At 55.7% G+C, this 26588-nt stretch overlaps 11 protein-coding genes across 11 annotated transcripts; 6 read left to right on the top strand and 5 right to left on the bottom strand.

Annotated features, from left to right (window-relative positions):
- Positions 1-340: 340 nt before the first annotated feature.
- On the top strand, positions 341-916 carry B0H18DRAFT_1121225 (uncharacterized protein; the record flags this gene model as incomplete). The annotated part of the gene is made up of 2 exons (XM_048034293.1): positions 341-475; positions 551-916. The coding sequence occupies 2 exons, from the start codon at positions 341-343 to the stop codon at positions 914-916; spliced, it is 501 nt and encodes a 166-aa protein (XP_047890950.1).
- A 1808-nt stretch (positions 917-2724) lies between these two features.
- Positions 2725-4292, top strand: B0H18DRAFT_1019966 (uncharacterized protein). The gene is made up of 3 exons (XM_048029466.1): positions 2725-3544; positions 3604-4072; positions 4140-4292. The coding sequence occupies exons 1-2, from the start codon at positions 2794-2796 to the stop codon at positions 4041-4043; spliced, it is 1191 nt and encodes a 396-aa protein (XP_047890949.1). The 5' UTR covers positions 2725-2793; the 3' UTR covers positions 4044-4072; positions 4140-4292.
- Positions 4293-7283: 2991 nt separating this feature from the next.
- On the top strand, positions 7284-8396 carry B0H18DRAFT_879890 (uncharacterized protein; the record flags this gene model as incomplete). Its single annotated transcript, XM_048040720.1, has 3 exons — positions 7284-7650; positions 7703-8122; positions 8173-8396. The coding sequence occupies 3 exons, from the start codon at positions 7284-7286 to the stop codon at positions 8394-8396; spliced, it is 1011 nt and encodes a 336-aa protein (XP_047890948.1).
- Positions 8397-8676: 280 nt separating this feature from the next.
- Positions 8677-10060, top strand: B0H18DRAFT_536794 (uncharacterized protein). Its single transcript, XM_048038513.1, has 4 exons — positions 8677-9293; positions 9353-9429; positions 9488-9958; positions 10014-10060. Exons 1-3 carry the CDS (start codon positions 8934-8936, stop codon positions 9717-9719), a joined length of 669 nt encoding a protein of 222 aa, XP_047890947.1. The 5' UTR covers positions 8677-8933; the 3' UTR covers positions 9720-9958; positions 10014-10060.
- B0H18DRAFT_536752 (uncharacterized protein) lies at positions 9999-10871 on the top strand. The gene has a single exon (XM_048038511.1). The coding sequence runs from the start codon at positions 10098-10100 to the stop codon at positions 10701-10703; it is 606 nt and encodes a 201-aa protein (XP_047890946.1). The 5' UTR covers positions 9999-10097; the 3' UTR covers positions 10704-10871.
- A 687-nt stretch (positions 10872-11558) lies between these two features.
- Positions 11559-13834, top strand: B0H18DRAFT_536790 (uncharacterized protein). The gene is made up of 2 exons (XM_048038512.1): positions 11559-12105; positions 12163-13834. Exons 1-2 carry the CDS (start codon positions 11899-11901, stop codon positions 13606-13608), a joined length of 1653 nt encoding a protein of 550 aa, XP_047890945.1. The 5' UTR covers positions 11559-11898; the 3' UTR covers positions 13609-13834.
- Positions 13835-14587: 753 nt separating this feature from the next.
- On the bottom strand, positions 14588-15031 carry B0H18DRAFT_536692 (uncharacterized protein). Its single transcript, XM_048038510.1, has 4 exons — positions 15009-15031; positions 14914-14958; positions 14808-14859; positions 14588-14745 (listed from the first exon to the last, which is right to left on the bottom strand). The coding sequence occupies exons 2-4, from the start codon at positions 14945-14947 to the stop codon at positions 14649-14651; spliced, it is 183 nt and encodes a 60-aa protein (XP_047890944.1). The 5' UTR covers positions 14948-14958; positions 15009-15031; the 3' UTR covers positions 14588-14648.
- Positions 15032-20358: 5327 nt separating this feature from the next.
- B0H18DRAFT_1019927 (uncharacterized protein) lies at positions 20359-21638 on the bottom strand. Its single transcript, XM_048029465.1, has 5 exons — positions 21492-21638; positions 21018-21434; positions 20837-20976; positions 20644-20778; positions 20359-20580 (listed from the first exon to the last, which is right to left on the bottom strand). Exons 2-5 carry the CDS (start codon positions 21251-21253, stop codon positions 20465-20467), a joined length of 627 nt encoding a protein of 208 aa, XP_047890943.1. The 5' UTR covers positions 21254-21434; positions 21492-21638; the 3' UTR covers positions 20359-20464.
- Positions 21639-22135: 497 nt separating this feature from the next.
- Positions 22136-23352, bottom strand: B0H18DRAFT_956494 (uncharacterized protein; the record flags this gene model as incomplete). The annotated part of the gene is made up of 5 exons (XM_048042460.1): positions 22136-22303; positions 22404-22537; positions 22592-23083; positions 23136-23182; positions 23243-23352. The coding sequence occupies 5 exons, from the start codon at positions 23350-23352 to the stop codon at positions 22136-22138; spliced, it is 951 nt and encodes a 316-aa protein (XP_047890942.1).
- Positions 23353-23946: 594 nt separating this feature from the next.
- Positions 23947-24865, bottom strand: B0H18DRAFT_1121218 (uncharacterized protein; the record flags this gene model as incomplete). Its single annotated transcript, XM_048034292.1, has 8 exons — positions 23947-23980; positions 24034-24107; positions 24165-24171; positions 24247-24282; positions 24338-24418; positions 24471-24590; positions 24639-24718; positions 24788-24865. 8 exons carry the CDS (start codon positions 24863-24865, stop codon positions 23947-23949), a joined length of 510 nt encoding a protein of 169 aa, XP_047890941.1.
- A 983-nt stretch (positions 24866-25848) lies between these two features.
- Positions 25849-26236, bottom strand: B0H18DRAFT_536553 (uncharacterized protein). The gene is made up of 2 exons (XM_048038508.1): positions 25929-26236; positions 25849-25871 (listed from the first exon to the last, which is right to left on the bottom strand). Exon 1 carries the CDS (start codon positions 26189-26191, stop codon positions 26009-26011), a length of 183 nt encoding a protein of 60 aa, XP_047890940.1. The 5' UTR covers positions 26192-26236; the 3' UTR covers positions 25849-25871; positions 25929-26008.
- Positions 26237-26588: the final 352 nt, after the last annotated feature.

Raw genomic sequence — 26588 nt, 5'->3', positions numbered from 1 at the left:
TGGTCGTAATGGTCTGCTCTAGCTGACGAGGGAGATAATTTTCAGTATTGATTCTTTAGATGTCGCGTCGACGAGATCGGGCAGACTCTGAGAACGTGCTTGAAGTCAGGAGCACGGACGCCTGCTTCAATTTCTACGGCCTCACGACGTCGGCCGTGGTCTCTCGTCGTAGACTCAGGCAGCACTACTCACAACATAAAAAGCATTTAGTTGCAAAGGCCCACGGTCGTGTTCCCTCGAGTCCGGAGTCTTTAAGTACTTACGAACGCTGGCAAGTCATAGTCACGGATGATGGCAGGCTGTGGCACATCATCTCCCCAAGTCCTCAAATACGATCCGGATGTACGTTCCTCTAAGCACCCTCGCTTCTCGCGCCCGCGCCCGCGCCTTCTTCCTCAACCCCCACGGCACTCCACTCACGGCTGCACTACCGGTCACGGACATCGGCGACGTCCCGTGGGATGCAACTGTGTCTGTATGGCGTCCGATAGTCATTCTAGCGTCGGTTCATTTCTTCTGTTGCGCGACACCGACTGATGCGTTTGTACAGTGTTTTTCCCTTTCTGCCGAAGATGCGCCAGGCGCACCGGTCGCGCAACAGGTTGCCGATGGACTGGTTGACCATGAACCGACAGCTGCGCAACCATATGCTGATCAACAAGGCGACGGTGGTTCGAGGGAACCTGTCTCTTCTCAAGGCACCTTGCCACGGGCCCTTGCCATTCGCATCCCTCTCAAGATCTTCGGGTTCGTCATCGACGCCATGAATCAACCCGCATTGGCTGCCGCGGCGCTGGTCTGTGCAGCGTGGAACCCCCGGGCTATGCGCAACCTCTACCGGACCGTCGAGATCTACAGCCGCAGACGCTTCGACATGCTGTTCAAGCAGTGTCACACGTCTCCACGCGTCAAGTAGTGGCTACCACGCACGAGCTAGTTGCCGGAGAGGACGAGGGCGAAGACGGCAGCGTAGACTCCTTGTCTGGCAAACAGAGGAAGAACAGTCATCGCTTCCTTCAAGCGCTACCCCTTGCCCTCGTCCGTGCGCTGCCTGGCGTGCGCATCCTCCGTATTCAATCGGGAGAGCTTTGTTTCACCCAGATTTCTTCCTGGCCCTGTCGCGGTTCCAATCCATCAGTTCATTAGATTTGACGCTGTGCACGTTGAACAACGTCCAACAGCTATGTCGGATCGTCTGTGCGTTCCCTCGGCTCACAGATCTCACCCTGCAGGTCATCGATCTCGCTCAGCACGCGTCTGCCAGCTCTGCGGGAGCCACGCCTTTTCAGCTAACATCTGGCTGTAGCATACGTCTCCGGTACCTCAGCATTGATTCCCGAACTCCGTCGAGCTGCTGCTATGTGATAGGAACGATACGTATCCACTATGATGCTGTAGTTCTATTCAAGTCGTCAGCGTCATATCCACTTCCCTTCGGTCGTCCATTCTGGATGGTACACAGCTGCGTGACTGATGCTGTCTTAGCAAGCTGTTCAGGTCCGCGGCAGTCATGGCATCGTCACGCCAACTCGGATGCAGACATCGCGCTGTATGGCGAGTCTCGGTTTCATATCCGAGCGTTCGTACAGCGCAGCCTGCGGTGATCATACCAGGTAACGTAGTACGCACCGTCGCTTCCCAGCTTTGCTAATTCTATCTCGCATACTCGCGTTGCTCGCATCACAAGTTACGTTTGAAGTTTGAAGGTCCGTTCCAAACATCGCCTTCAGTTCAACGTACAAACTCGACAGTACGAGAATGGTATGCAAAGACCTTTTGAGGAGGAGTACGAATCACTGGGTAGACTTGTGCTCGCTATGATCTGTCCTTCCCTCAGCGATCTGACTCGAATCCTCGCAGCGTTTCAGGTCAACAGTAACCAGGCCGAACTTCCTCCACTATTGGACATACGCCCTTGGATCTGGTCAAGAGTCTGTCTGTCACGCGGCCGCAATCCAGAAGCTGACAGGAGTACGCGTTGTTAGACCATGAAGTCAACGATCTCGTCGCAGCGCTTCTACATCACACTCATCGCTACCCTGAGTTAGAAGACCTATCGTCTGGGATGCGTTCTCAGGCTTTAGTACGCAACGCCCTCGTCCGAAGCTGTCAGTTGCGCACATTGCAATCAGGGGTTGGGCCGGACTCAGGACTACAGAAGCACTGAAGACACTTGACACTCTCAGGCAGCCCTCTTGAAAGCAGCACCCCCATCGGTGCCCAGTGGTCGCACATTTGATGTGCCAGCAGGAGGAGAAGGAGCCTCGAGAAACGCGATTAGGGTTAGGAGTAATGACTCCCGCTTCAGCTTGCTTTGTCAAGCTAGTCAAGTTCCATGCAAGGAATTCGCATAAGTGACCACGTCCGCCCTGACACTGCGCCTCCACTCACGACTGCGTCACCACTCCCAGCGCATGCGCCGCAACTGTACGGAATGTCCCTTCTATATCTCCTCGGCCTTTCCTGAATGACATCCAAAATGCGGACTAGCGTCAGTTTCTCTCCTGTTCGTGCGAAGACCTAACTGACGTCCACAAGCAGTGTTCTTCCCCTTCTGCCGCAAGTGTGCCACTGGCAAGCGCACTCGAAGTTACGCAGCAGAAAGCCAATAGGCAGACTGGCGATAGTCAGGGCAGTACCGACTATGACACACAAAGTGACGAGGGTTCGCTGAGTGCCGATGAATTGAGCGACGACTCGTGGCGCGAACCTTCATCGTCACTACAAGGCACCTTGCCACTGGCTCTCTCCGCTCGCATCCCGCTCGAGGTTTTTGGGCTCATCATCGATGGGATGGATCAACCCACTTCGGCAGCCGCCGCGCTGGTCTGCACGGCTTGGTACCTTCGAGCGATGCGCAGCCTCTATCGTATCGTCGAGATCAGCAGCCGTACGAGCTTCGACATGTTATTCAAGCAATGTCGCGCGTCTCCGCGTGTGAAGAGGTGGCTCACTACTACGCACGAGCTAGTGGCCGACGACAATGAACTTATCTACCAAGAAAATCAAAAAGGCCATCCCTTCCTTCAGGCGTTGCCCATTGCGCTCGTTCACGCGGTGCCTAGCGTACGCACCCTTCGCATCACAGGAGGAAACCTTCGTTTCATGCAACCGACTTTCTTCCTTGGCCTGTCGCGCTTCAAGGACGTCACGTCGTTGTTCCTGCGTGAGTGCAAACTGAATAATGTTGAACAGCTGCGGCATATCATCTGTGCCTTCCCTAAGCTAACGGAGCTCAGTATAACTCGCATCGATCTCACGCAGCGACTCAGAGGTCCTGCCTGCTACGTGGGAGCCACACTAGTTCAGTCACCAAGTCTTCGGCACCTTCAAATCGATGTCGGAAGCGACTCGATGGTGGCGTTCATTGACTGGATGATGCATTCCGGCTATTTTACATCCCTCGAAGAGCTGAGGCCTTGGATACCGTGTAAAGTCGAACACTTGATGGAGAACCTGAGTAAAGTACTCGAAACAGCAGGAGCATCCCTTACTCTGTATCATGAATGGTGCACAGGGCCTGAAGTTGAGCCTGACCCAGACGGTAAGAGGCCCTGTCACTTAGTCACCAGACCTCGCCGCTGACGCACATGCACAATGTAGGTGGAGATGATCACGGCAACCTATCGCAAAACACCGCACTGCGGTCCTTAGAATTCACGCTGAACGACATCTGCCCAGAATACGGCGACCGGTCGCTTGAACCGTGGGTCAAATTGGTGGACGAGCTATATGGTGTCCTCTCCACCGTCCGGAGCCATGAGCTCGAGTACATTGGAATCAAGTCTAGTCTTGGTTTCTATGACCACGATTACAAGGACCTCGACACCGTCCTCGAGGAGGTCGATTTGGGGGCCTTGCACGAGGTCATGGCCTGGCCGTACTTTGATATGCTGAAGGATGTCAAGATAAAGATGGGCCTACTCGGAGTACTGGATGACAGCAAGGTTGATGACATCGGTCGGAGGCTCGCACCCGTGTACCGTGGGTTACTGCGGCCGTGGTCTGACCGCGGTATAGTTAGCGTCACCCGATGGATATAATACTGCAATGAGCTCTGCACATTGTAGACGTGAGTGAGCTCGTTTGTATGCACATAAGTACATATGTCTCACTTCTGTCTCCCGCCGTCCTGACAGGCTGACAGCGTCTGTGGCGGGTCACCCAATTGGCACGAACCAAGGTGGCAATACAGAGGCATCGTCCCCAGCAGCATCCTCAGGGCGTGGGTCGATGGGAGCGAATAGCTTGCCCACAAGAGGCTGCTGGGCTACGCAATCAACCATCTCGGACGATGCTCGATGTGTTTGAGTTTGACTCACGAAAGGATGCGTTCGAACTCCTCGCATGAGCAGATACGAGTAGATTGAGACACTCAGCGCCAAGCAATTAGCGCAAGGAAACCCTCTATGATGAGCGGCGAGTCGCATACACGAGAGTCTCGCGTGCTTCAATGACACGTCGAAAGCAATCGACTCCGTCGGGCAGGCATTTCGGAGTAGTTACCTCATCCAACACACACCGAGCTCGAGAGAAGTCGTGGAAAGCGTCGACGCACCTCCTAGTATTCGTTCACTAGATCCTATAAGCATCCCGTGCGTATACGACATCGTCTGGAGCTCACCAGTCTCTGATTGGATCGTCCTTGAGGAGGAGTACAGGTTCGTGGTGTCGTCGCCGACCTTGCTACTGAGCGAACACGGTCGAACACTCTTTAGATGCGGTGGATCATGTTCATATGGATGAAAGACTGGGTTGATGTCGGAGCCTCGATACTGCAAGCGTAGATCTACGAGGATTGAGAAGGGCATGCTAGCGTGACGGCGGGTCAGTGAGGTACGAGGCAAGCAAGCCATCCTCACCTGGCGAACAGGAAGAGCACAGGAAACACACGCGGTGCGACGGGCTAAGCTCTTGGATAGAGGCTGGTGCACTACCTGACGATGAACTGTATCCGCTGAAGAGGAGCTCACTTGCATACCTGACAACCATTACTTTCTCCGTTCTTCTCGTCTCTCTCGACGGTTCTCAAGTTGGCACCAGGCTAGACGATTACGGAAAATTTCTCGGGCAATGGTTCCACGTCTTCCTCGTCGCAGAACGTGCAGAGCCTCAGAGCTGACAAATATGTATCATTCAAGCTAAGGCCGTAGAAGACATGGAACTCAGACATGCTCACTAGAATAGTACTCGAACTAGAGACCATTGGCTTTCTTCGTGCGACGGAGCCTGAAGGGAAACGGTTCCGGAAGATGTGCGCGAGCTGAGTTCTGAGTCCTGGGCGGTACATCCAGTCAAGATTCAACAGAATTAACGTCATCGTATCCGATCGCCGTAGCTATAGAGAAGACTGGTTATCAGAGCGTCCTTGGAGAGTGCTTTGAGAGTGCTTGGAGGGTGTCCAAGAGATGTCCAAGAGATGAAATGACGTGACTCAGCGAGCGTGGTCAAGAGGTGCTCGAAGGCTCATCTCAGTGGTGGGCACGGCCGCGCGCTCCTCCATCTTGACTCTGGACGTCGATCAACGCGACCTCTTGCTTATTCTCTGGGGCCCTCCTCCTCCTCTGCTGCTCTCACCGATCCCGCCGTGTGGGTGATATGAAGGGCCTGTAGAGTCTCTGACGCAGGTAGCAAACACCTATGTGACGTGGGGTATTCAGGTTCGTGTTCGCCATCTCTTGCAACCCTGGGCCGTCATGTGTGCCTACTTAACACACAGTCGTCAGCCTTTCGCCGAGTCCTGCGAGACTACGCTATGCGGAATGATTGGCGAACACTTGTGTCGTTTTCCTGTGAAGTTGCCTTCCACTCGCCCTCTCCGCTCGAGGTCGTCATCCGCTAGGTCCACGCGGCGTAGGTATGTGCAGTATGCACCCTCGAAGTTTCACGTTAAAATCTTATACGTTGTCTCAGTCTTGTCTGCACCAGCTTCGACATGCTGTACAACCAGTACCACGCATTCCCGCACGTCAAACCTTGACCTTGACCCGGCGCACGCGGGCTCCTCGCTTCTGATTGTCACCTGGTTTCGACCAATTGAAGAGCAAGACATATCTGCATGCGCCGTCTATAAACCTTGGCCGTGAGATATACCACAGGTGAGTCTTTCGAGGCGATTGGGTCCCATCTTTTCGTGCGTCTCGAGTCCATTCTAGCCATGTCGTTGTTCTAGCTCAGAATCTGACATATCATTATATTGGCTTCGCTGCACGCTCACACAATGACTTCGCGCAGCGGACTATGTCTCTGTCTAGTCGGTCCCAGAGGTATAGGCAGGCAGGGAGTCATCGACCCACGGCCTTCCAATAGGCCTGCATATCAGTGCATTCGTCGAACGTCTGTTGTTATCCAACACGCAAGTACTGCGTTACGAGAGTCATGCATATACGTGCAGATGCTCTGTGGTGCTGTGTGAGCCACCGCCGGCTGGGCCGGCAAAAATTTGACTACGCCTTTGTTTCTGGTCGAGAATATCTATCTTCTAACATTCTCGCGCTGACACAAGTGCCTCTAGTATACCGTCACATCAGTTTTCCGCATTACTGCATCGCAGCACTCCGTGACGCTTCCTTGAACCTTCCCGGAGCCTAGACGATCGCTTTCCAACTTGTCCGGACTCATGGACGGGTTTCACAGCGTCTTTTCTCCAGTGAAAGCTGCCGGCTATGCACATCGAGACCATTAGTACGGGACCGGTTCCAGGACCACGACAGCGCCAGAAAAAACTCGCTGACACAGACGGCGTCCCTGAGAAGCTCGGGGTGTGGAGCCTGCGCGAGCTCGTGAGCAGCCGTTCTTCAGCGCACAAAGGAGAGTCGAGATGATCATGGCTCTGCGCGAGTGGCACAAACAGATACATGGGTGGAATGCGATGGCACCCATCGATGGCCCGTAGGCGATTCTACGACTTGATCTAGCTGTGGTCCGACCGCGGCGTGTTCAAATTTGCGTGGAGCGCTTCAACGCAGTTGTGGAGTTTGTGGACGTGAGTTAGCTGTTCTCATGTGTCGCTATCTGATTAAGCTTGTGTCAAGCGCAGGACCTTCGGCACTTGACAGCAGGCGGATCACAGCGTCCCAAGACGCTTCTCCGCCCGATTCGAGTGCGGCTCTGGACATTCACGGACATCCATGCCAACAACAGACAAGAACGGGCCAGCGCACTGCCATACGCAGGAACCATACCCCGATGCAGCTGCCCACCGTCTGGACAGCTTCTGTTCTGCGGTATGTGTCCCAGCTTTCGCGGACAGCTTCCCCGTCGGGTGCCTACGACGCCCGGGCATGCATAAGCCCTCTCCTCGTCGCCTGTCACGCCCGACTCGCCGCGACCGCATCTACCCCGCTCACGTCTACCCCGCCCCCACGTTAACCACTATCTACCGCCATGACATCCTCGTTTGCAGCGGTCGCAGCAACACGACTGTGCGTCGGCCTCATCTACGGCATCGCGAACGTCATCATCCCCGTCCACCTACTCGCCTGGGATTCGCATTAACTCTGTACAACACGTTCGCACCGCTCCTGCCTGAAAGCCGTGTGGTACCAGAAGGCCGGCCGGGCGAGGGTGGGCTCTGGCCACGGTTCATCCCTCCGAAAGACACGGACAGCCGGAGCTGCTGCCCGATGCTGAACACCATGGCGAAGCACGGTGCGCAGCCTACTACATGCAATACGCGATTACTGAGCTTCGGCGCGGTCAGGCCTCCCTCGGGACGGGCGCAACATCACCTTCCGCGAGCTCAGCATCAGAGTCCGGGAGACGTCAGCTTCGCGGTCAGACTCATCACGCTGCAGACGCGCTGAACCGCAACTACTGGACGGACAAGATCGATCTCAGTGCGCACAACTGCGTCGAACACGACACGTCCCTATGCAGTACGTCCCCTTCACACATTCATCGATACGACGACAGCTGACACACGGGTTCCACAACCCCGACCAGCCGAAACCCGCGCCGCATCTCCGAATCAAGCTCCTCGAGAGCGGGACAGGCCCGGGCGGCGACATCACCACTGGCGACCTCTCGCGCATGCTCGGCAAGCGGTGCGCCCAGTCCAAGGCCAGCAACGGCCAGTACAGCCAGGCGATGGTCCACAAGCCTCTTCAGTGCCTCCAAGTGCGTGTCTGCGCGCTTCCCACTTGGACTGCACTGACGCCGGTCGCGTTCCAGCGGCTCGACGATCTGCGGCGGGCGGGAAGAACCTGTATCCCTTCCTCCTCGAGGAGCGCACCCCGGACGGGTGGCAGCCACGTATTCGGAACCCCAGCGGCTTCACCATGATGACGTTCCAGAACGCCGTGCTCAAGGTCGAGCTCGGTATCAGGGAGGAGGTCGAGGACACCCTCCGGCTCTTGCGCATGAGCAGCATTTACGTAGACGTCAAAACGAAGTGAACGTGCGGTACACTTCGCGTTGACGAGAGGCACCGGACGCGCGTATAGTCGCTAAGTCCGCAGATAGTGTATGCCTTGATAGACGTCGCATACCGCAAATTCGGCACGGCATCAGCGATGCGTAACTGGAGGATCTCCGGAGCATGAGGAGGATTCATTCATTGAGTATCTGCAAGGGCGATGAACCATGGTGCCGAAATCTCGTGTCGAAGGACGCGAACAGCGCAGCTGCACTAGTGTCGCAAACTTGAAGACGAATTGTGTTCGCGGGAAGACAATCTACAGCGTGCGTAGAGAGAACCCGAGACACCTAGGGAGACCGACGACGGACGCACAGTAGAGAATCCGAGCATGCGAGGATGGAGAATGTCGGCGACACGACAAGGACGGTGCTCGGCCGTAGTTCGACACGAGATGAGTTTTCGGGGGGACACTTGATATGCAGGTTGCCGTCGAGGACTCCCACCGTGATACGTAGCGCGGGTTCCCGAGTCGAAGAAGAGACCGTGTAGGGCCGATTCGACGAGGCCAAAGAAGATGCGTGCGAGGCATGGAGATGTCATGGGCGGAAGACCACCTAGAGGGAAGGGGAAGGATGGCCATGATTCGGACGTCCGGAGCATACCGGATCGTCTTGATGCTAGGCATCCTGCAGAGGCGATCCAGCGAACGCAAGCGGGGTGTCTCGCAACTGACCGGGATAGGCTCACCGAAGGCTGCAGCTGGCTATCCAAATCGAGCGCACCTCGAAGAACGCAGCTAGGGTTAGGAGCATGGACAGGACTGCGGCAATGGCATGGAAAGCCCTGGTCGCGGCAGTCACCGTGCGGCTCATCAAACTCTCGCACACAGCTCTTCCCAATTGCAAATGCTCATATACATAAGTACATGGCCTCGGTACGTCCTCGAGGCCCCCTCGCTACTTCTGGCCCCACCGCCAACACTCCTCCGCTCAGGACTGCGCCTCCGCTCATAAATCCACGTCGCGTGCTCGTAGAGTGCGAGTGCGAAGATGTCCGATCTCCAGCCTACCGTTGGTCGTCTTCTATCCATAATGATCCCAATTCCCGACTGATGCGCCGTTCACTTAGCATCTCCTCCCTCCCCCCGACGCCTCACACACACAAGTCATGCCATCAAGTGCCGACGATCTTATTGATCTCGGTCAGAGCAGTGCCGATAAACAGGATGACGAGGGACCGGGCGCCGATGAACAGAGCGATGAGGAACCCAGTGCCGATGAATGGATTGTCCAGAAATACACCGAAACACGGACCTTCAGACGCTGGCGGGATGCCTGTTTTCAAGGCACTCTGCCCCTGACCCTCTCCGCTCGCGTCCCCCTCGAGATCTTCGAGCTCGTCATCGACAAGATGGATTCTCCCGCATTGACCGCCGCGGCGCTGGTCTGCGCAGCATGGTACCCTCGAGCGATGCGCAACCTCTACCACACCATCGATATTGGCAGCCGCACAAGCTACGACATGCTATTCAAGCAGTGTAACGCGTCACCACGCGTCAAGCGGTGGCTTGCGAGGACACGCGTGCTGGTGGTACATGAGGTGAGTGCTTACTCCGATGGGCTTACGAAGACAGCCCTGAGATTAGGATATCGAGCCATCTGCATCCTCGCCGTCAGGCAACAAGACCAAGAGTCACAGTCACTTCTTACAAGCACTACCGTCCGCGCTCGCTAATTTGATGCCTCGTGTACGCACCCTTGACATCTGGGATGGAAGACTTCGTTTCGTCCGCCCGGATTTCTTCCTCGCCCTGTCGAGGATCAAGTCTGTCAAGTCGTTGATGCTTTTCGATTGCCAACTGAGCAACGTGACGCAGCTGCGGCGGATTGTGTCTGCCTTCCCCCGGCTTGCACACCTCACGGTGCAAAATCTTGATTTTGCTCAGCAAGATGCTGCCAGCTACGCGGGAGCCTCACTATTTCAAGCACCATCTCACACTCGTCTTCGACGTCTTGAGGTCCGCGTGGAACATGAACAGATGGTGATGTTCCTCGACTGGATAACACGCTCAGGCCTCTGCACCTCACTTGCGGATCTGTCAATCTCCACAAACTATTCCACCCCAGCCCCGACACCCCTGAACCGACTCCTGGAAACGACGGGCGCATCGTTGACCCGTTTTGACGAGGATCACTATGGGTTGGATCCCTGTAAGACTGCCTTTGGCTTGCGTACAGACTTCGCCACTGATGCACATGCGCAATGTAGGGCCTCACGGAAATCTGCTGCACAACACCAACTTGCAGACCTTGGATTTCAGGCTGTATCGCATCACTCACGATGATAAATCCCAGAGGCGTCCGAGTCACGCGGCGTGGACTGAGGCAACACGCGAGTTACATGGCGTCTTCTCCTCCATCCGAAGCCGTCGGCTCGAGCACATCGAGGTCGCCGTTGGAATTCAGGTCATGCACAGTACTCTTGAGCCTGCGCAGCCCAACGACGTCCTCGAAAAGCTCGACCTTCGGGATCTGCACGACGTCATGAGCCAGCCATACTTCGACACCCTCAATGATGTCGGTGTCGAGATGACCCTGGGGTTCGGGGACGGTCATACGAAGTCGCATGAGGACAGCAGCGGTCAGAAGCTCGAGGCCATGGTTTATGGCATATTGCAGCCATGGTCGGCCCGCGGCATAGTCACCGTCACCTGGGGGCACGGCTATGCGTTAATGTGAGACTTTGTGAGTGAGCCCATTTGTATACACACGTCTGTCTCACTCTTGTCCCCCGTTCAGCCATTCAGCGATCTCCGGGAGTCCCCATGCCGAAGCCGTGGCCCATTACCACCCAATCGGCGCAAATGGAGATGCGGCATCGAGGCCTCATCGCCGTCTGTACAGAGCGCGGGTCAGTGCGAGGGAATGGGCCCTTCGCAAGCGGTCGTCGGGCTCCATTTTATCTATCGGCCGACTCGGTGGACGAACGGTTGTTTTGGCATTGGTACGGAGGTCGCAATGGTACGGAGGTCACTCGGATTCGGTACATTTTTCAATTCGATCGACTGATGCTTGCTACGACGGTAGTTGTAACGGACTTCTCTATCGCTACGATCAAACACACTGTGCTTTGAGATGGTATCGTTACAAATTGTACCCGCCGGTCGCCGACAACAAGGGATGTCGAGCAAGTCCAAAAACGTGCCATATTAGTGACGTCCGCGTGTGGGTAGGCGTGACATGGGCCTTGCTAGGGTCGATACCAGAGGCGCTTTCGTGAGAGCGGCAAGAGGTTTGATTAGCAGCGTGTTGTCGAGGGCGATACGGAGCCTGAGGTTCCGAGGCGAGGGGCGCTACGCATAGTTGGTCCATCCATCTTGAAGAGGACGCTCACAGGGTCGCGAACCGCAGGGACATCTCGTCCCCGCCGTCACGCACACGGCCTCCTGCATCGCACACTCAGGCTGGCCGCGACTCAATGGAACGACCGACAGGCATACGTACCCTGTCCAGTGCGGTGCGTTGACGAATGCTGGAAGCATGGCTGGCCATGGCATGAAAGCTCCCACTCGCGGCAATCACCGTGCGGTTCATCACAGCCTCCCTAGTAAGTACTGTAGTATTGTGTGCATGGCCTCGGTGCGTCCTCGAGACCCCCTCACTGTTTGCACCTCCCTCATAACACACACATCGACGTCGTATATCCCTAGGGTGCGAGCGTCTCAGATGTCCGGTCTCCAGCCTAGTGTCAGTTATTAATACTTGATTCTGTCCATGACTCCGCCGACTGATGCGTTCACTTAGCTTTATTCCCCTCCTCCCGACGACAACTCGCACGCATGCTGGGATGCTGACGGACATATTGATGTCAGTCGGAGCAGCGTCAATGAACAGGATGTCAATGGATCGAGTGCCAGTGGACATCGGAGTGACGATGACCAGAGCGAAGAAGAATCCGATACCGATGAATGGAGGCCCACGTGGGGGTTCGCCCGTTTGGAAGGCACCCTGCCGCTGGCCCTCTCGGCTCGCATCCCGCTCGAGGTCTTCATGCTGATCATCGACGCGATCAGGCATCAGCCTACGTTGGCCGCTGTGGCGCTGGTCTGCGCATTGTGGTACCCGCGGGCGATGCGCAACCTCTACCACACCGTTCAGATTCGCGACCGCACCAGCTTCAACATGCTTTTCAAGCACTGTCACGCATCTCCCCGCGTCAGGCAGTGGCTCGCGAGCACATGCACGCTGGTGACAGACGAGCAGGACAATTTGGCTTACTGCAGGTACCTTGACAGGCATAGCTTCGAGGACGACGATGCAGATGAAGACGAAGAGGGGAGTATGGAAGACTCGGACGAGGAGACGGAGGATGAAGACAGGAGCATAGAATCCCCGCAGCATGGAAACAAGATCAATACTGGCAATCACTTCCTTCAAGCATTATCGTTCGCGCTTGCCGGTCTAATGCCTCGTGTACGCACCCTTCGCATCCGGAATGCAAGACTTCGTTTCATCCGCCCAGATTTCTTCGTCGCCCTGTCTAGGTTCAAGTCTGTCCAGTCGTTGACGCTTTGGGGCTGCCGATTGAACAACCCAACACAGCTGTGGCGGATTGTGTCTGCCTTCCCTCAGCTTACAGACCTCACGATAGATGTTCGGTTCTTCCGGCAAGCTGCTGCCAGTTACGCAGGAGCCTCGCTAATTCAGGCACCATCTCACATACGTCTTCGATACCTTGACATAACGATGCGCGAACTTGAAGAACGTATGGCAGTGTTCGTTGACTGGATGATGCATTCAGGCCTCTGCACCTTGCTTGCGGACCTGAAGTTTCAGTCCGACGGTCCCTCTCTGGTGCCGTCCCCTGTCAACAAGCTCCTCAAAACGGCAGGGCCATCATTGTACAGTTTCTACGAGAGGACCTGTGAACCTGGTACATTGCCCTATTACTACAAGAGGATCGATGGAACCAATGACCGTAAGGCGCCCTTTGTCTTGCTTAGAGACTTCGCCGCTGATGCACATGTGCAATGTAGGTATTCACGGGAATCTGTCGCAAAACATCGCCTTGCGATTCTTGGACGTCCGCCTGTGTCCCATAGAATGCGGCTACAACAAGCCTCAGAGCACAGATTGGACCAAAACAATCGACGAATTACACAGCATCCTCTCCACTATCCGAAGCCGTCAGCTCGAGCACATCCAGTTCCATGCTTGGGTTGGCTGCGAAGCCATACGTCTCGACTCTGAGTCTGAGCAGCCCAGCGTTGTCCTCAAAGAGCTCGACCTGCGGGACCTGCATGGGGTCATGAGCCGGCCACACTTCGATACATTGAAGCATGTCGGGGTGAAGATGTACAGGTTGTGTTACCCCTATACATTCGTGGATGCAGCCGGCCTCCGTGAGATGCTCGAGCTCATGGTCCGTGGCATATTACAGCCATGGTCTGCCAGTGGCATACTCAACGTTACCTGCTACTAATATGCGCGATTTTGATCTTGTAACCGTGAGTGGAGCCCGTTCGCGCACACGTCCGTCTAACTCTTGTCTCCCGTTCAGCCATTCAGCAGCACCCAGGAATCCTCACGCAAGACGTGGCACGTCGTTCGAACGGTACAAACGAAGGAGGCTGGCGGCAACGGTGCATCGTCAACGCCTATATGGAACGCGGCGGGTTGATGCGAGGGGTCATACGTTCGGCTCCATTTTATCTATCGGCGGACTCAGTAGAAGGATGATTGGCTTGGGTCTGGTATGAAGGTGACTCGGATCCGTTATGGAAACCATCTCTATTCACTCTACGATGACCGCGTGTACTATACATCGACGATCTGGGCTCGAGGGTATTGGTACTTGATTGTATTGGACATATTCGAAAAGAGCAGGTCAATCAAGGTCAAGTACAATGAGTACGAATCTGACCGTTAGACAGCGGCGCCATAGAAGCGTGAGGGGCTCCGACCGGGGTAGCACGAGAGAGCGGGAGAAAGCTGCAGCTCGGACTGCCGCAAAGGAAAAAAAATGCCGACGGGCGACCGGTAGGAGCGAAGCCAACCGCGGATCGACGTCCCTCAGTGTCCATGGCCTGTGACAGATATTGTTGCGTGCTAGACCTGGGGTTATCGCACAGGACGCGCTCTGTACCTGATAAGGTCGGGCGCATCAGTATCATCGTGAGGATACCAGTCGGCGCCGTTTGAGCAGGTATATTTCGGCACCATCACTTGAGGTCGGTGTGCGTCGTCACGAAGTGCGCAGTGCGTACATCCACTTCGTTCGATAGGACCATTCAGGTCTGGATGCACCAGAGTTCCGGGATTGTCTGAGGTGGACGCACAGTTTCGAGTCCGGCGATTTTGAGACGGCTGCGAGCGTCACCGGCCTCGCTAAGAATGGTCTGCGGTTAGCATCCCAAACTCTCTCAAGGTATGGCGTCTGACTAGCGTACCTACGGCTCGCTGAGTTGACGGAGGCGCTATCACGATCTACGGATGGCAGGTCTAGGAGAAAAGGTATGAGCACGACGAGGTTCAGTGAGTGAGCATCAAGCTGACCATCCTCGCACTCAGCAGATACGGGAGATTTCATGGGTGTTGCGCCTGGCTCACTGTTGAGAATCAGCCTTCAGACAGAACAAGTCGCGGCTCGCCTTCGACGCCAGTGACCTATATGCGATCTTGGGAGGCTGCGGGCTCGTCGTCAAAGTCAGTAACAACAACCGTTTCCTGATCGAAAAAGTGAATTAGCGGGAAGACACGAGTTCTACATCTGCATATATGCGTTCGCGCGTTCGGCCCCATCGTCGCTGAGCTGTAGGAACGAGCCGATAGTGGCTGGAAGACGGGAGAGATATACTTATCTCGGAGCTAGGCCACGACGCCGTTCCTCCCTCACGAATCTGCGGAGATCCCAGAATTGTAGGTGGTATTGATCGGTTTACAGCCCCAGAACAGTTCTGGGTACGCGTTGCCTTCTTTTGTAGTGAATGCCTCGAACCCAGTACGTACATTAGACAGCGGATCCGGGTGGCTGGAACTTCGGAAGATGAGCTATCTCCCGCTGAGCACGTATCCAGCGAGGACCAGCACTAACCATGTGCATATATGTATCTACGACGATCTTCCTTAACTTGTGGAGACGTGCTGTGCGACAGGAAGACGCATCAAGGAGTCCGTTGAACATAATTAGTTAGAACTTGCTCACTGGCACCTATTATCCGTTCTTCCCGCCGTCCCGCTCGCTTCGTCGCTGTCGCGACTCGCAAGTCTCCAAAGAGGTACGATCAAGCTACCGGCCGCCCCTGTACGGGAACCCGACCACGGTACATTTCGTCACTGAACGCAGTCAGCACGTTGCTCTCGTCCAGTCTGGGTGCGCGGACGCGCATGAAGGAGAGTGGTGTCACAACGCCGGGTCATACGCGCTGTGATCAAAAGCCTACTCACCTACTCCCCGTTTTGTCCAAGCATCTGGCATTGTCCGCCTCGAGAACCGTCTCAGGCTGTCATCAAGTTGGACGTATCATTGCTCCGAGTCGGCCATGACACCGCGTCTTCTCGTCAAAGACTGCAGAGAACATTCGAGCCGTCGAGTCGAGATCCCTCGTCTAGTCCAAGATCGTTGAGAGCGAGCAGCACAGTCATGTGCAATGGCGGAACAGGACCGTAGGAGACCTAGAATCCGCCCGAGTTGTTCAGCGAAGGAGTGTCTGCCGGTGGCTAGCGTGTGCGGACGAAATTCCGCTGATATGCGTCGACTAGTGGTGTATCGAGCATCCAGCCAGGTCAGAGTGCAATTCAAACGAGAGCTTGCTGGAGTTGTGAGAACAGAAGTGCTCGATGTAAGCTCCCCGTCGCTCTTGTGGCGGAGAGACACTCGGAAGAATCTCGGCGGGGCAGACACGGTGGCGTCGCTGACGTACAGGTTGCTCTCCGTTGCTCTGGACGTCGACCAACACGACCGCTGACCTCCTCTGTGACTTACTGTCCCGCTGCTCTCGTGTACCCCGGCCTAGCGATTGGTAGCGCTTGTGATGCCGTGCACACCGAGAATAAGTAAGTGCCGTCTACTTGACGTCGGGAACCAAGTTCGCGTCCACCCGTCTGTTGCACCCCGTCACGCGACTCGGAATGACTGGCGCGCTCATTTGCAGTCTCCCCCCCATTTGAGAACGAGAGTCCGCCCCTATACCTACCGACATTCGTCTGGCTCCCGCGATGCCGTCGGATTAGGGTGGAAGTGTGCTATGGGAGACCGCGTGCGACCAATTCGAAGGGACGAGGGACATGGACATTGGTCTCAGCTGTGTGACCTTTTTCGATCGATCCATACCACTACAGCGGACAAACGGTGACTTGTCTGGATATGGTTGAATGTACGATACATGTGTGTCTAGAATATGAACCGCCGGGTGCTGAGGGCCCACGGTTCTATACTACGCTTTCCGGCTGCTACGATATCAGAAGTGTATCTGATTCTTTGGATGCTGATTTATATACATGTCACATCTACGTACTGCTGGATCTGGAGGAGTCAGTCTCGTCGAAGTCGTAGTGCGACGGGATGATGTCGTGAACACGGCCTTTTCCGCCCTGTCTCTCCATCTTTTAAGTACTTGTACACCGACATCTGGGGTGACGGACCCCATGCGTCTTGAGAATGTTTGAGCTATGGGATCGCCCGGTCGACCAGGACGGTGATGCTGCTTCGATCGCTTGCTGTTGACCTCTTTGCTGATACGGGGATGCGCTGAACTAGCCTCTTCTCGCTCGAATTGAGACGGAAAGGGCTCTCGCGAACAGGAGCTGCCGGCGGAATTCAGGTGGCCGCGGTATGAGCCCAGCGGCGGCGTGCACAGGCTCGTCGACTTTGGCACCTGTGAGCGCAAGTTCATTGTCAGTGCACCCCACAGGTTCCGGAGCATCAAGAACTCTCACCTGGAGAGCAACAATGAGCATGGGCGACGCGAACCGCCACGCACACCTGCTTCCGATGCTCACCAGCATAGACGTCGCATGGCGAGCATTGGATGCGGGCGGCACGCAGAGATGGGTTCACTGTCCGATGGGACGCTTAGCAACGCAGCGGAGTGACCTCGGGTGAGGAAGCGCATAAGTACCTCTGCTTGACAAAAATCGGAATACATCGCCTTTCTCGAGCATCGTATGTACGTCCGGCTCGAGTCATCGGGGAGTTCAAGGCAGCTATAAATGATATATGAGGTCCGGTACACCTGCTGGTCACTGCTTTACGTCGTTGACAATGTGCGGAGGGTACACACCGGGAGTCTCCTGAGAGGGTTCACGGCCTTTAAGATGCTGTCGGGCGTGCAGATTGCCGTCTCATCGAACAATGACTCGACCAACTCCCCTGAGCGCATGAACCCCGGAAAGGTCGCCGTCGTGTAATCTGGCAGAGTAAAAGGGCGCGCTAATGGTGAGGCATCGTCGACCTCGGCGTAGGGTCTGGGCACTCACCGGACGCATGCATCAGTTTGCTAGTATAGGAAGCCGGGACGGTGTAGGCGATGTTTGAGCGAGAGGCTTAGGTCGCGCAATGAGAGCTACTCACTGTAAGTGTACAACCAGCCTGTCAGTGTTCCTGGAGGTAACGTGCGTCCGTACCAACTGGGATGACTAAATCGACTGTTGCAAGTAGGAACGACAGGACGGTATCACGGAGAGATCTGCACGATCGGTAAATGGTCGAACAATGGTTTAATGTGCAAACAGCGCACCTGATGGTCATGACAGAGGCCAGCTGGAACGTCTCCTATCGACTGACCTCACAAATGCTTGTCGATAGTTCACACAGACAACTGGATCAATTTTGAATTTACGCGCCACTGAGACACACCAGGCTGACGGCGACGTGTCATTCCCGCAAGTAAGCAGAATCTACTTAAGTACCTGACGCACGATTTCCCTTCCACTTTGCTCCTGTTGTCCCTTTCGTACATTTATATCACGCTCTCATCGAGGGCTGTGTGCATATATGCGTTAAGTTTCCACGGTGCCGCATCTTCTCGCAGAACGCTTCGTCAATTTGAGCCTCGCCCAGGCCCAGCAAACACGGAAGGCGTGGGATGTAATCATATTCACCGGTGAAGAGAACGAGGAAGGTCGATGGTAGTGGACCCAGCTTATCGCCCGGCAGGTGCATCAGGGATGGTTCTGGAGGAGAGACAGGAGCGACGGGACTGTGGCTGAGACGAGAGAGGAAGCGGTCGGGGAATATCGGCGGGGCAGCCTAGCGCACGCTGGCTTTGCTCGTCGGTACTCACTACCATGACACTCTGGAACGACCACAGTTTTGTCGATTGAAATACCCCGAGTCACCGCAACTATAGGGCGTCGAGGCATCCATGCAATAGCTCACAACGAGAGGAGCTCGGAAGAAGCCTGAGCTCGGCGGGTGCGCACAGACGACCATCGTGACCGTCGACCGACTCAGTCTCCATCGACCAACGCTCTCTCACATCCGCCTGATACGCCCCCCTCGATTGTAACGTCTGTTGCTATTCAAGACGGTTGTCAGGGCCTGCAACCCATCGGAGTGATCGACCACAAGTTTGTGTCCTGTACCGGATTGTGAGGCCGTTGAGCCACTCGCTCATTGACGACTGAACCGTGGAACCGGCGGAAGGGTAGAGGTTGGCTCACACGCGGGGCCCTGAGGAGCGGCACGATGTAGGGCATCCGCTCAGCTACAGTGAGTTCGACTTGCTTCACGGGCTACGTAGCGTCGGCTGATTCCTTTCAGTGCAAATACGACGCGTCATCATCGGGCACCAGAGACCTGGATGGTCGTCGCTATCCTGATTTTAACTACCCGCTTGAGTGTTGCATAGCCTACGTCCGACGGTCGTTTCGTGCGTTTACCTGTGTACTCCGAACACCTCACTCTCCGATCTGTGAGTAGGCATCACCACGGTTTACTGGGCCGACCTTCAGGGAACAGTACAGAATACGCAGGACAACGCCCAAGAACAAGCACTAGCGACCGCTTCCGTCATCGGTGCAATCTACCTCGCGAGAATGCAATTAGGATTAGGGACGGGGTCCTCCTCACCGGGACCTTCTTGCGTTGGCACGACCACACACCAAGCTACATGTCGCCACGCCGAGACTAATGCGGCGCTTTGACGAACACTGGCAGTGTGACTGGCAAATAACGGTATGCAGTGTCTCACCTACGGCAGTGAGCTATGCGGCTCATCGATCTCTTGGACACAGCACCTCCGACTCAAGCCCAAGTACCTGGCTTCGATGCATCGACTTACGCTCTCATGCCAGTCATGGCCTACCACGCGACGCTCACAGCTCTGTCGGCGACGCCAATCCGGACGGGCGGGAAGACGAGGGAAAGTCGTCCAGGCGTCCGGTGAGCGCTTTCAGGGAGGAACTTCGCGGCAACAGGCACTTACGTCGATCTTGCACAGGCGGCTTGTGAGTTAATCGTCTCTCCTACCGAGCGGAGACGCACTCGCTCATGCTCGGCTCTGCTGTGAACGCAGACTGAACATGGAAAGGTACGTCCGGGAATTGCTGGACGACCAACACTCCGTAGAGACCTATGACCCGACCGCAAACCCCGTGGATAGCAACATCACCTCGAGGCAAGCGCATACGATCCCTGTGGTTCCGGGTTTCACTGACATACGTACGCTTTCAGCGGCTCTAATGACACCACACTGGCCACGCCGCGAACACCGTCACCTCTGTCCATGAGCGATCCGCACGTCAAAGTATGATTCGTCGCACGCTCGTCAATCCTTATGGCGGTGACTTTGCACATCGCCGAACATGTCCGCTAGAGACGCGTGCACGCGCGCCGTGCTCGTATCCCTGACAGACTCATCGACGTCTTCAGCCCCGGCCAGCGCCACTTCACCCTGCATAGGGGGTGTGCGCTGCCAGTGAGACTCCTGATATCGAGGTCTATTCCGTGGTAGCATCGGTTTGAATCCGAATACAGTTGTTGTGCGATTTACAAGTAGGCCCACATACACTACATCAGACAATGGATAATAACAAATAAGTGCCGCGCGATCTCAGGCTCCCGCGAACAAGCCGCCAGCCAGAATGCAACCGCCTACAGCTTTCTTCACCAGATCCACCGGGACGCGCCCTTCATGCCTGCGCGCTGCAGGTGCGAGAACCAACTGCCCTTCGGGATGTATGCGCCGTAGAAGCGGCCCTGAGCCCAAGCCGCCGCGGAACCTGCGTAGACCCACGATGTGAGCATGCTGTGATCTGATACAAGACGATGACGCTCTTCCGTACCTGCAACGGGGCCCTCAGTGGACATGCCGAAGAGCCCAAACAGAGGACGGAGGAACCACGACTCTGGGATGATGAGCATGATACCGGAGACAATCAAAGTCTCGAGCAAGATGGGATGTTGTTCCGCTAAGTCCCCTGGCAAGATGTGAGATCACAGCGTAGGGTATGAGGGCTTACGACGAGGTAGACTAACCGACAGTGACGACAATATCCTCGACGTGCTTCACGATCAGGTCGAGATGCGTCCGAAGCTGGTTCTCTGGCACCCCGTGTTGCACGCCTAACCTGATGAAAGCCTCTTCTGCTTTGCGGATGACTAGAGACACGTTCCCTCTGCGCTCTGCATGGTCCGGCGCTTGGTCCGGTGGGGGAACTGCTCCTTCAACTCCTCTAGGAGGTCTGCGAACACTTTCTCGATACCATGCTGAATCTCGTCGAATGGCTTGTCTCCCGCTTGTGCAATGACTTCTTTCAGGTGCTCGGTGTCAGAGACGACTACCTGTATCACGTATTGAAAGTGGCGTAGCTGGGCGACGACGGTCGCGTCAACCTCTTGCACAGCTTCGTGGATGAGAGACGCCGCGTAGTCCTGAGCATGATGGCCGAGCATATGCTCCCAGAATTGTTCTGGAGTGTCGAGCTCGCCCAGATGATGATTGGCGTCAGAAAGCGCCTCTGTACAGCCGCTGAGCCTCACGCGCAAACAAAGCAGTCATTGAATGGACGCAGACGTACTGTTCATGCCATCGTGCGCTTTGTCAACAGCGTCTTTTTATCCGCCAAATATGTTGCTGTTATCGTTTATCAGTGGCATCCGACGCCCGCGAAGACGAACCAGAAATGCTTACCTCCCAAGGTTCGCTAAGCTCAATCCTGATACCGGCTCGGCACCGAAGAGGACGGTTAGCAGGGTGGTGCTGAGGAGCGCGAACCAAGCTGAGGCGAATACGACACGCATGATGGTGGGTGGTGACAAGAAGGGATCTCATTTCCGCCACGCCCTTCAGCTCAAATACGAGGAGCTGGGCGTCAAGGGACGCACGAAGGAAGCTCACGTCGACGGAACCTTATTTCCGCAGACAACAGAAGCATTAATATGCCTTCCTGATACGGACGACGCACCTGGGTGTGGCGACTCTGCCTCCGGACAAGGATCATGATGGCGCGTGCTCTGCTGTCCTCGACTAAGAGACTACGTACGCCCGACGTTACTTGGCTCACGCAACCTTAGGCTAGCGAGAACGCGAAACAAGTAGTGTACCTCGACTCCGAGGATATCGCCCCCATCCCCGTTTGTATGCGCTCGCATGCTACATACGCACCGAGCGGCCACTTTGTGAGTCTGGGAAGCTGACGAACGCGGCATTTCAACTGCGTGGCTCAATGAACCCAACCTCTAATTGCAAGAACATGCACGACTCTTCTTGTATGGTACGGGTCACTGTAGTCGGGCCGCATATACCGCGCTTGAGATAATGGATCCTGAGCAATCTCAGACACAGCCACAGCTGGCGAATATGGCGCCAATGAGCCCAATGCCACCCAAGATAGAACCGAGGATGGTCTTCTTGATCGATTTCCGCGCCCAGTGACCCATAGCTGCGCGTTGCAGATACGAGAACCAACTCCCCTTCGGGATAGTTCCGCCAAAGAACGTGCGCTGGGCCCAAGCCACCACGGAACCTGTGAACAGGTCAACGATGTGGGGATAGCATGTCCTCGTACAATTGCATCGAGACGGTGAAGAGGTTGACTCTTACCTTGGACGGGACCTTCGGGGACATCCCGAACAGTCGGAGCAACGGGCGAAGGAACCAGGATTCAGGGATGATAAGCATGACACCAGAGACGAGCAAGGTCTCGAGCAAGTACGGGTGTTGTTCCGCCAAATCACCTGGCAATGGTACAATGTGGGATCACGACGATGTGAGACGATACGACGACTGACCGATGGCAACGATGACCTCTTCGACGTTCTTCATAATCGGGTCAAGGCGCACCCTGAATTCCTCCTCCGACATCCCATGTTCCACGCCAAACTTGATTAGGGCCTCCTCTGTGATGTTGACGACCAGTGTCACATTGCCCTCCCGCTCTGCGTGGTTCGGGGCATGATAAGGCGGAGGGAACCGGTCTTTCAACTCCTCCAAGATGTTCGCCAGGATGTTCTCTATACCACGCTGGAAATCGTCAAACGATTCGTCGTGGACTTGTGTGACGATCAGCGCTTTCAGGTCTTCCGTGCCATGGATTATGGCTTGCAGGGTGTTTTGGATGCCGTGAAGTCGCACGGCAGTAGTCGGATCCGCCTTGTGGGCAACGTCGTAAATCAGGGAATCTGCGTAATCCTGGCCGCGCTGACCAAGCGACAGTGCGTCTTTCCAGAATTGACTGAGCGTTTCGGAGTCATCAAGTCGTAGACCGGGGTCAATCACAACATCTGTGGCATCGCTTACGGTTCAGTATGCATTGACAGGCGGGTGCAAGCGCACCGTTCATTCCATCTTGCGCTGTGTCTTTGAGTTCACGGAAGGTGTTCCTGGGATTGAACGTCAGCGACATTCAACGGTGACAAACCGTATGGATTTCTAAGACTCACCTTGCAGGATTGGTTGTGACGAACGCTGAAACCGGCTCTGGGCTGACAAAGGCCGTCAAGAAAACAGTGCTGAGAAACGCGAGCCATGCTGAAGCGAACACGACCCTCATGATAGTGGGAGGCGACGAGAGCACTGATCCTCGCCACGCCCCCTCCATCCGAACATAGGCGTCTAGGGACGCGCGAAGGAGGGTGACAAAACCTTATACCCACGGACAAAGTGGACAGAGCGATTTCCTCTTACGGAAACACACCTACGTGTTGCGGCACCGCCACGGCAGCTATTCGGTCCGTGGATCCAGTCGAACAGCGCACGGCCTCGATAAGTACACGAAACTCGAGCGTGACAGGAGATTAAGATGACATTACGATAATCTTGTACAAGCCGAGGCTCGATGTCCTGTATTGTGTCATTTTTCAATTTTGAGCACGTCTCGCGTGTCTAGGGTATAACAACGCACCTATGGTATGCCATATGTACCATATCGCCAGACGCAGGTGCCGTCGGCGTCGTCAAATGCACATCCTGCGCACGGCACTCCGCTTTGAATCGACGCCATTCATGACTTCAGGCTCTTCTGGGAGGCCCGGTGTTTGTGAGGCGGGAGGGTAGACTCTCGGCGTTGAGAGGAATGGCGGTCCTAATAGCTACATCTTCATATCAGCACAGAAAGGGGTTCCAATTACGCAATAACATGCCTCGTTCATTTCCGCAAGACATCTTTCCACTTGATGCCCCTGATCCCGTGTCAGCGAGGCGACATGCCACCGAAGCAGCGTCAACCACTCACATAGGTTGGTCGAAGCCGGAATACCTAGAGATACTAGCAATGTCCATCCGCTCGTTCGGGTATTCTGAGAGCATCTAAGAGCCTGAGGACTGTCAGGACGTGTCAATGCAGAAAGAACAAGATAGGCGTACCCTCGTACTAGATCAACCAGGTACTACACGCGCCTTCGGCATCCGCCATATGCGATAAAGCGTCATTGCGTGATTCGCCTACGTTACTCTGCGTGCTGGAATGAACACCTCCAAAGACCTGGACGCCACGCTTTATCACCTGTGCAGACATGAGATGTCTGACGCGAACGCACCTCTCCGATGAGCAGCTCGCTGACCCCAACGCCCCAGGACCATATATCCACCGATTAGCCATACTCCGGTTCCACGCCTCACTTTAGGACACGAAGGTGAGTACACGATCGGTATAAAGGAACACTGGCTTACCCTCCTGACAACGTCGACGATTCGCCTGGCCCGCTAGACGTCCGTGGCGCTTCTACACTGGGAACGGCGACCATCATCGACTCCGTAGGCCTCAGAGGCTCCTTCCGCTTCCCGGGCTGCCTAAGCAATCTTAGAACTCGCACTTCGCGGGACAGAAGAACCGCTCACCTCGCCTTGTTTTTACGAGCCGAGCGTATGTTGGGCGCGCGCGCGAGGGCGGATATCCACGACCGGCGCACACTGGTGCGCTAAGAGCCGGCCTGAGCTGTCACGGACGGCCTTGAGATGGGGATATGACCCGGCATCCATTCGCAGACGTAGATGGGGGAGAGCTCGCTTGCCGCACGGGCTTCTGGTCGCGCGATGCGTCGAAAGAGACGCTTGAGATCGAGCATGACGAAGGTGAGTAGGCCGAAGTTGGGTGAGGCGTCGCATTCGCACCTGTTTTTTGACTGCAGATGCTTCCCTACTGAACTGCTCGAGCCTCAATACGCCGCTCGAGCCACGACCTTTTAAATGGTACAGTGAGATGAGATGAGTGGCAGACTCGGACACGCCGTGCACTCGTTTGGCGACGAACTACGCTCCGAGAATGAATCTGATGCACTACCGCACGATGAGCTATGTCAACTGAGAAGCAGAGGTTACTCACCTGACAGACATCCGGCCTTCCGCTATTTTCGTCTCGTTCAAGCTTATACGACGAGCTAGCTACTCGCCCATGGTCCCGCGTCCTCTTGCCACAGGACACGAACAGAACTGGCGAGTATGTATCCTTCTCCTATGCGATGGTTGCGGAATTAACGCAGCATTCTGAGGCTGTTCACTGGAAAAGGACTCGAAGAGATCCGTGAGCACCGGTCTTTCGGCGGAGGGTGCAGCGGTTCAATGTAGAGGATGCGCGCAAGCCTAGCGGAGTCCTGCCGAGGTGCATGCATTAGCAGCGAGCAAGTTGTGTATAATCGCGGATCTAGCTACAACAAATTGCCATAGTTTCCAAGGGCGTCGCGCGATACACACAAAGAACGTTGAGAGGGTGTTCAAATTTCGGGGCAAGTGCTGAAAGCGGGAGAGAACAGGCGCTCGGCCGGAAGAACCTCGGCGTGGCTGACCACGGCGGCTTCGCGAACGGTGGTTTGCTCCCTCCTCCGATCTCGATGTCCAGCAAACTCAACTCTGACGGCGTACATATTGTACCTCGCACCAACTGAACATCAATGGATTCCTCTCCGGATCCTCCTCCTCCCTCCAAATCGTGAGCTACTCCACCACTAGGCGACTCACCCAGGTATCCACTGCAACCCGCGATGCTCCGCAGCCTACAGACCTACACCCGGGGACCCGAAAGCCACAGATGAGGCGAAACATGCGACGCGAGAGAGATTTTACTGTAGCTCAGAGCTGGAAACAGGGTACCGTCAGAGGCTCGGAGGACCCGTCGTTCGGTGAGTCACTCGCCACTGTCAGATCCATACCGTACCCGTGACGTTCGATCCAGGTTCGATCGTCTGGACGCGTTCTCGGGCTACGCAGCGCCCTCACCGCAGTTCAAGGCAGCCAGCCCGCACATCGGCATCAGGTGTTTGGCCGTACGTAGGAACAGCAGCACCGAGGGGACCTGAACACCCGCGACGCTCCCAGGCAGCCCGGTCGGCGACCCCCAATGGGAGGATCAGCGCGAAGGGTACTCCCGTAGATGTGAGGAGGTACTCAATCAGCATACCGTCGTCGAAGACCAATGTTGCGGTGAGTAGCTCTTGTTCCCCATTCGAGAGCGGTCGGGCTGAGCTTGTCCGACAGAGCCAGAGAGGACTCGGACGCCACCGAGGCGCCGATCCGGTTGATGAGGCTTCACATGTACCGCTCCGGCAACGTGAACGGAACTGCTTAAAAGCGACCAGCTGTGCGCAGCGAGTTTGGCTATACGGACGAGGTCCGTGTGCTCAAACACGAGTCGTGTGGCCCGCAGACGAGCGGTAGTCCGAGCCGCTTTGCCTTCGGGATATCCCTCTTGACAGTGTACGGGACGCGGTCCCTTGTCTTTTCATCAGTAAGTAGCACGTTCAGAAAGAGCGACTGTCTGACCGAGCTAGTGATGGCGTTTAGAGTGAGCCTCCG

Source organism: Fomitopsis serialis (genome assembly GCF_022376445.1).
Source record: "Fomitopsis serialis strain Sig1Antser10 chromosome Unknown B0H18scaffold_58, whole genome shotgun sequence".
NCBI classification, from domain to species: Eukaryota; Fungi; Basidiomycota; class Agaricomycetes; order Polyporales; family Fomitopsidaceae; genus Fomitopsis; species Fomitopsis serialis.
This window is presented reverse-complemented; position numbering and strand designations above follow the sequence as displayed.

Excerpts from the sequence above, each read along its gene's own strand:
- B0H18DRAFT_536790 (XM_048038512.1), top strand. The coding sequence starts at position 11,899 with ATGGCTGGCCATGGCATGAAAGCTCCCACTCGCGGCAATCACCGTGCG. Across the intron at positions 12,106-12,162 it reads TGTCCGGTCTCCAGCCTAGT|CTTTATTCCCCTCCTCCCGA; the intron begins GTCAGTTATTAA and ends GCGTTCACTTAG.
- B0H18DRAFT_536794 (XM_048038513.1), top strand. The coding sequence starts at position 8,934 with ATGCGTGCGAGGCATGGAGATGTCATGGGCGGAAGACCACCTAGAGGG. Across the intron at positions 9,294-9,352 it reads TACATAAGTACATGGCCTCG|GACTGCGCCTCCGCTCATAA; the intron begins GTACGTCCTCGA and ends TCCTCCGCTCAG. Across the intron at positions 9,430-9,487 it reads TGTCCGATCTCCAGCCTACC|CATCTCCTCCCTCCCCCCGA; the intron begins GTTGGTCGTCTT and ends CCGTTCACTTAG.
- B0H18DRAFT_536692 (XM_048038510.1), bottom strand. The coding sequence starts at position 14,947 with ATGAAATCTCCCGTATCTGCTGAGTGCGAGGATG. Across the intron at positions 14,860-14,913 it reads ATCTGCTGAGTGCGAGGATG|ACCTGCCATCCGTAGATCGT; the intron begins GTCAGCTTGATG and ends CTTTTCTCCTAG. Across the intron at positions 14,746-14,807 it reads GTCAACTCAGCGAGCCGTAG|CGAGGCCGGTGACGCTCGCA; the intron begins GTACGCTAGTCA and ends GACCATTCTTAG.
- B0H18DRAFT_1019927 (XM_048029465.1), bottom strand. The coding sequence starts at position 21,253 with ATGCTCGGCCATCATGCTCAGGACTACGCGGCGTCTCTCATCCACGAA. Across the intron at positions 20,977-21,017 it reads CTAGAGGAGTTGAAGGAGCA|AGGGAACGTGTCTCTAGTCA; the intron begins GTTCCCCCACCG and ends TGCAGAGCGCAG. Across the intron at positions 20,581-20,643 it reads CACTGAGGGCCCCGTTGCAG|GTTCCGCGGCGGCTTGGGCT; the intron begins GTACGGAAGAGC and ends GGGTCTACGCAG.
- B0H18DRAFT_536752 (XM_048038511.1), top strand. The coding sequence starts at position 10,098 with ATGCCTCGTGTACGCACCCTTGACATCTGGGATGGAAGACTTCGTTTC.
- B0H18DRAFT_1019966 (XM_048029466.1), top strand. The coding sequence starts at position 2,794 with ATGGATCAACCCACTTCGGCAGCCGCCGCGCTGGTCTGCACGGCTTGG. Across the intron at positions 3,545-3,603 it reads AGTTGAGCCTGACCCAGACG|GTGGAGATGATCACGGCAAC; the intron begins GTAAGAGGCCCT and ends TGCACAATGTAG.
- B0H18DRAFT_536553 (XM_048038508.1), bottom strand. The coding sequence starts at position 26,191 with ATGCTGATTGAGTACCTCCTCACATCTACGGGAGTACCCTTCGCGCTG.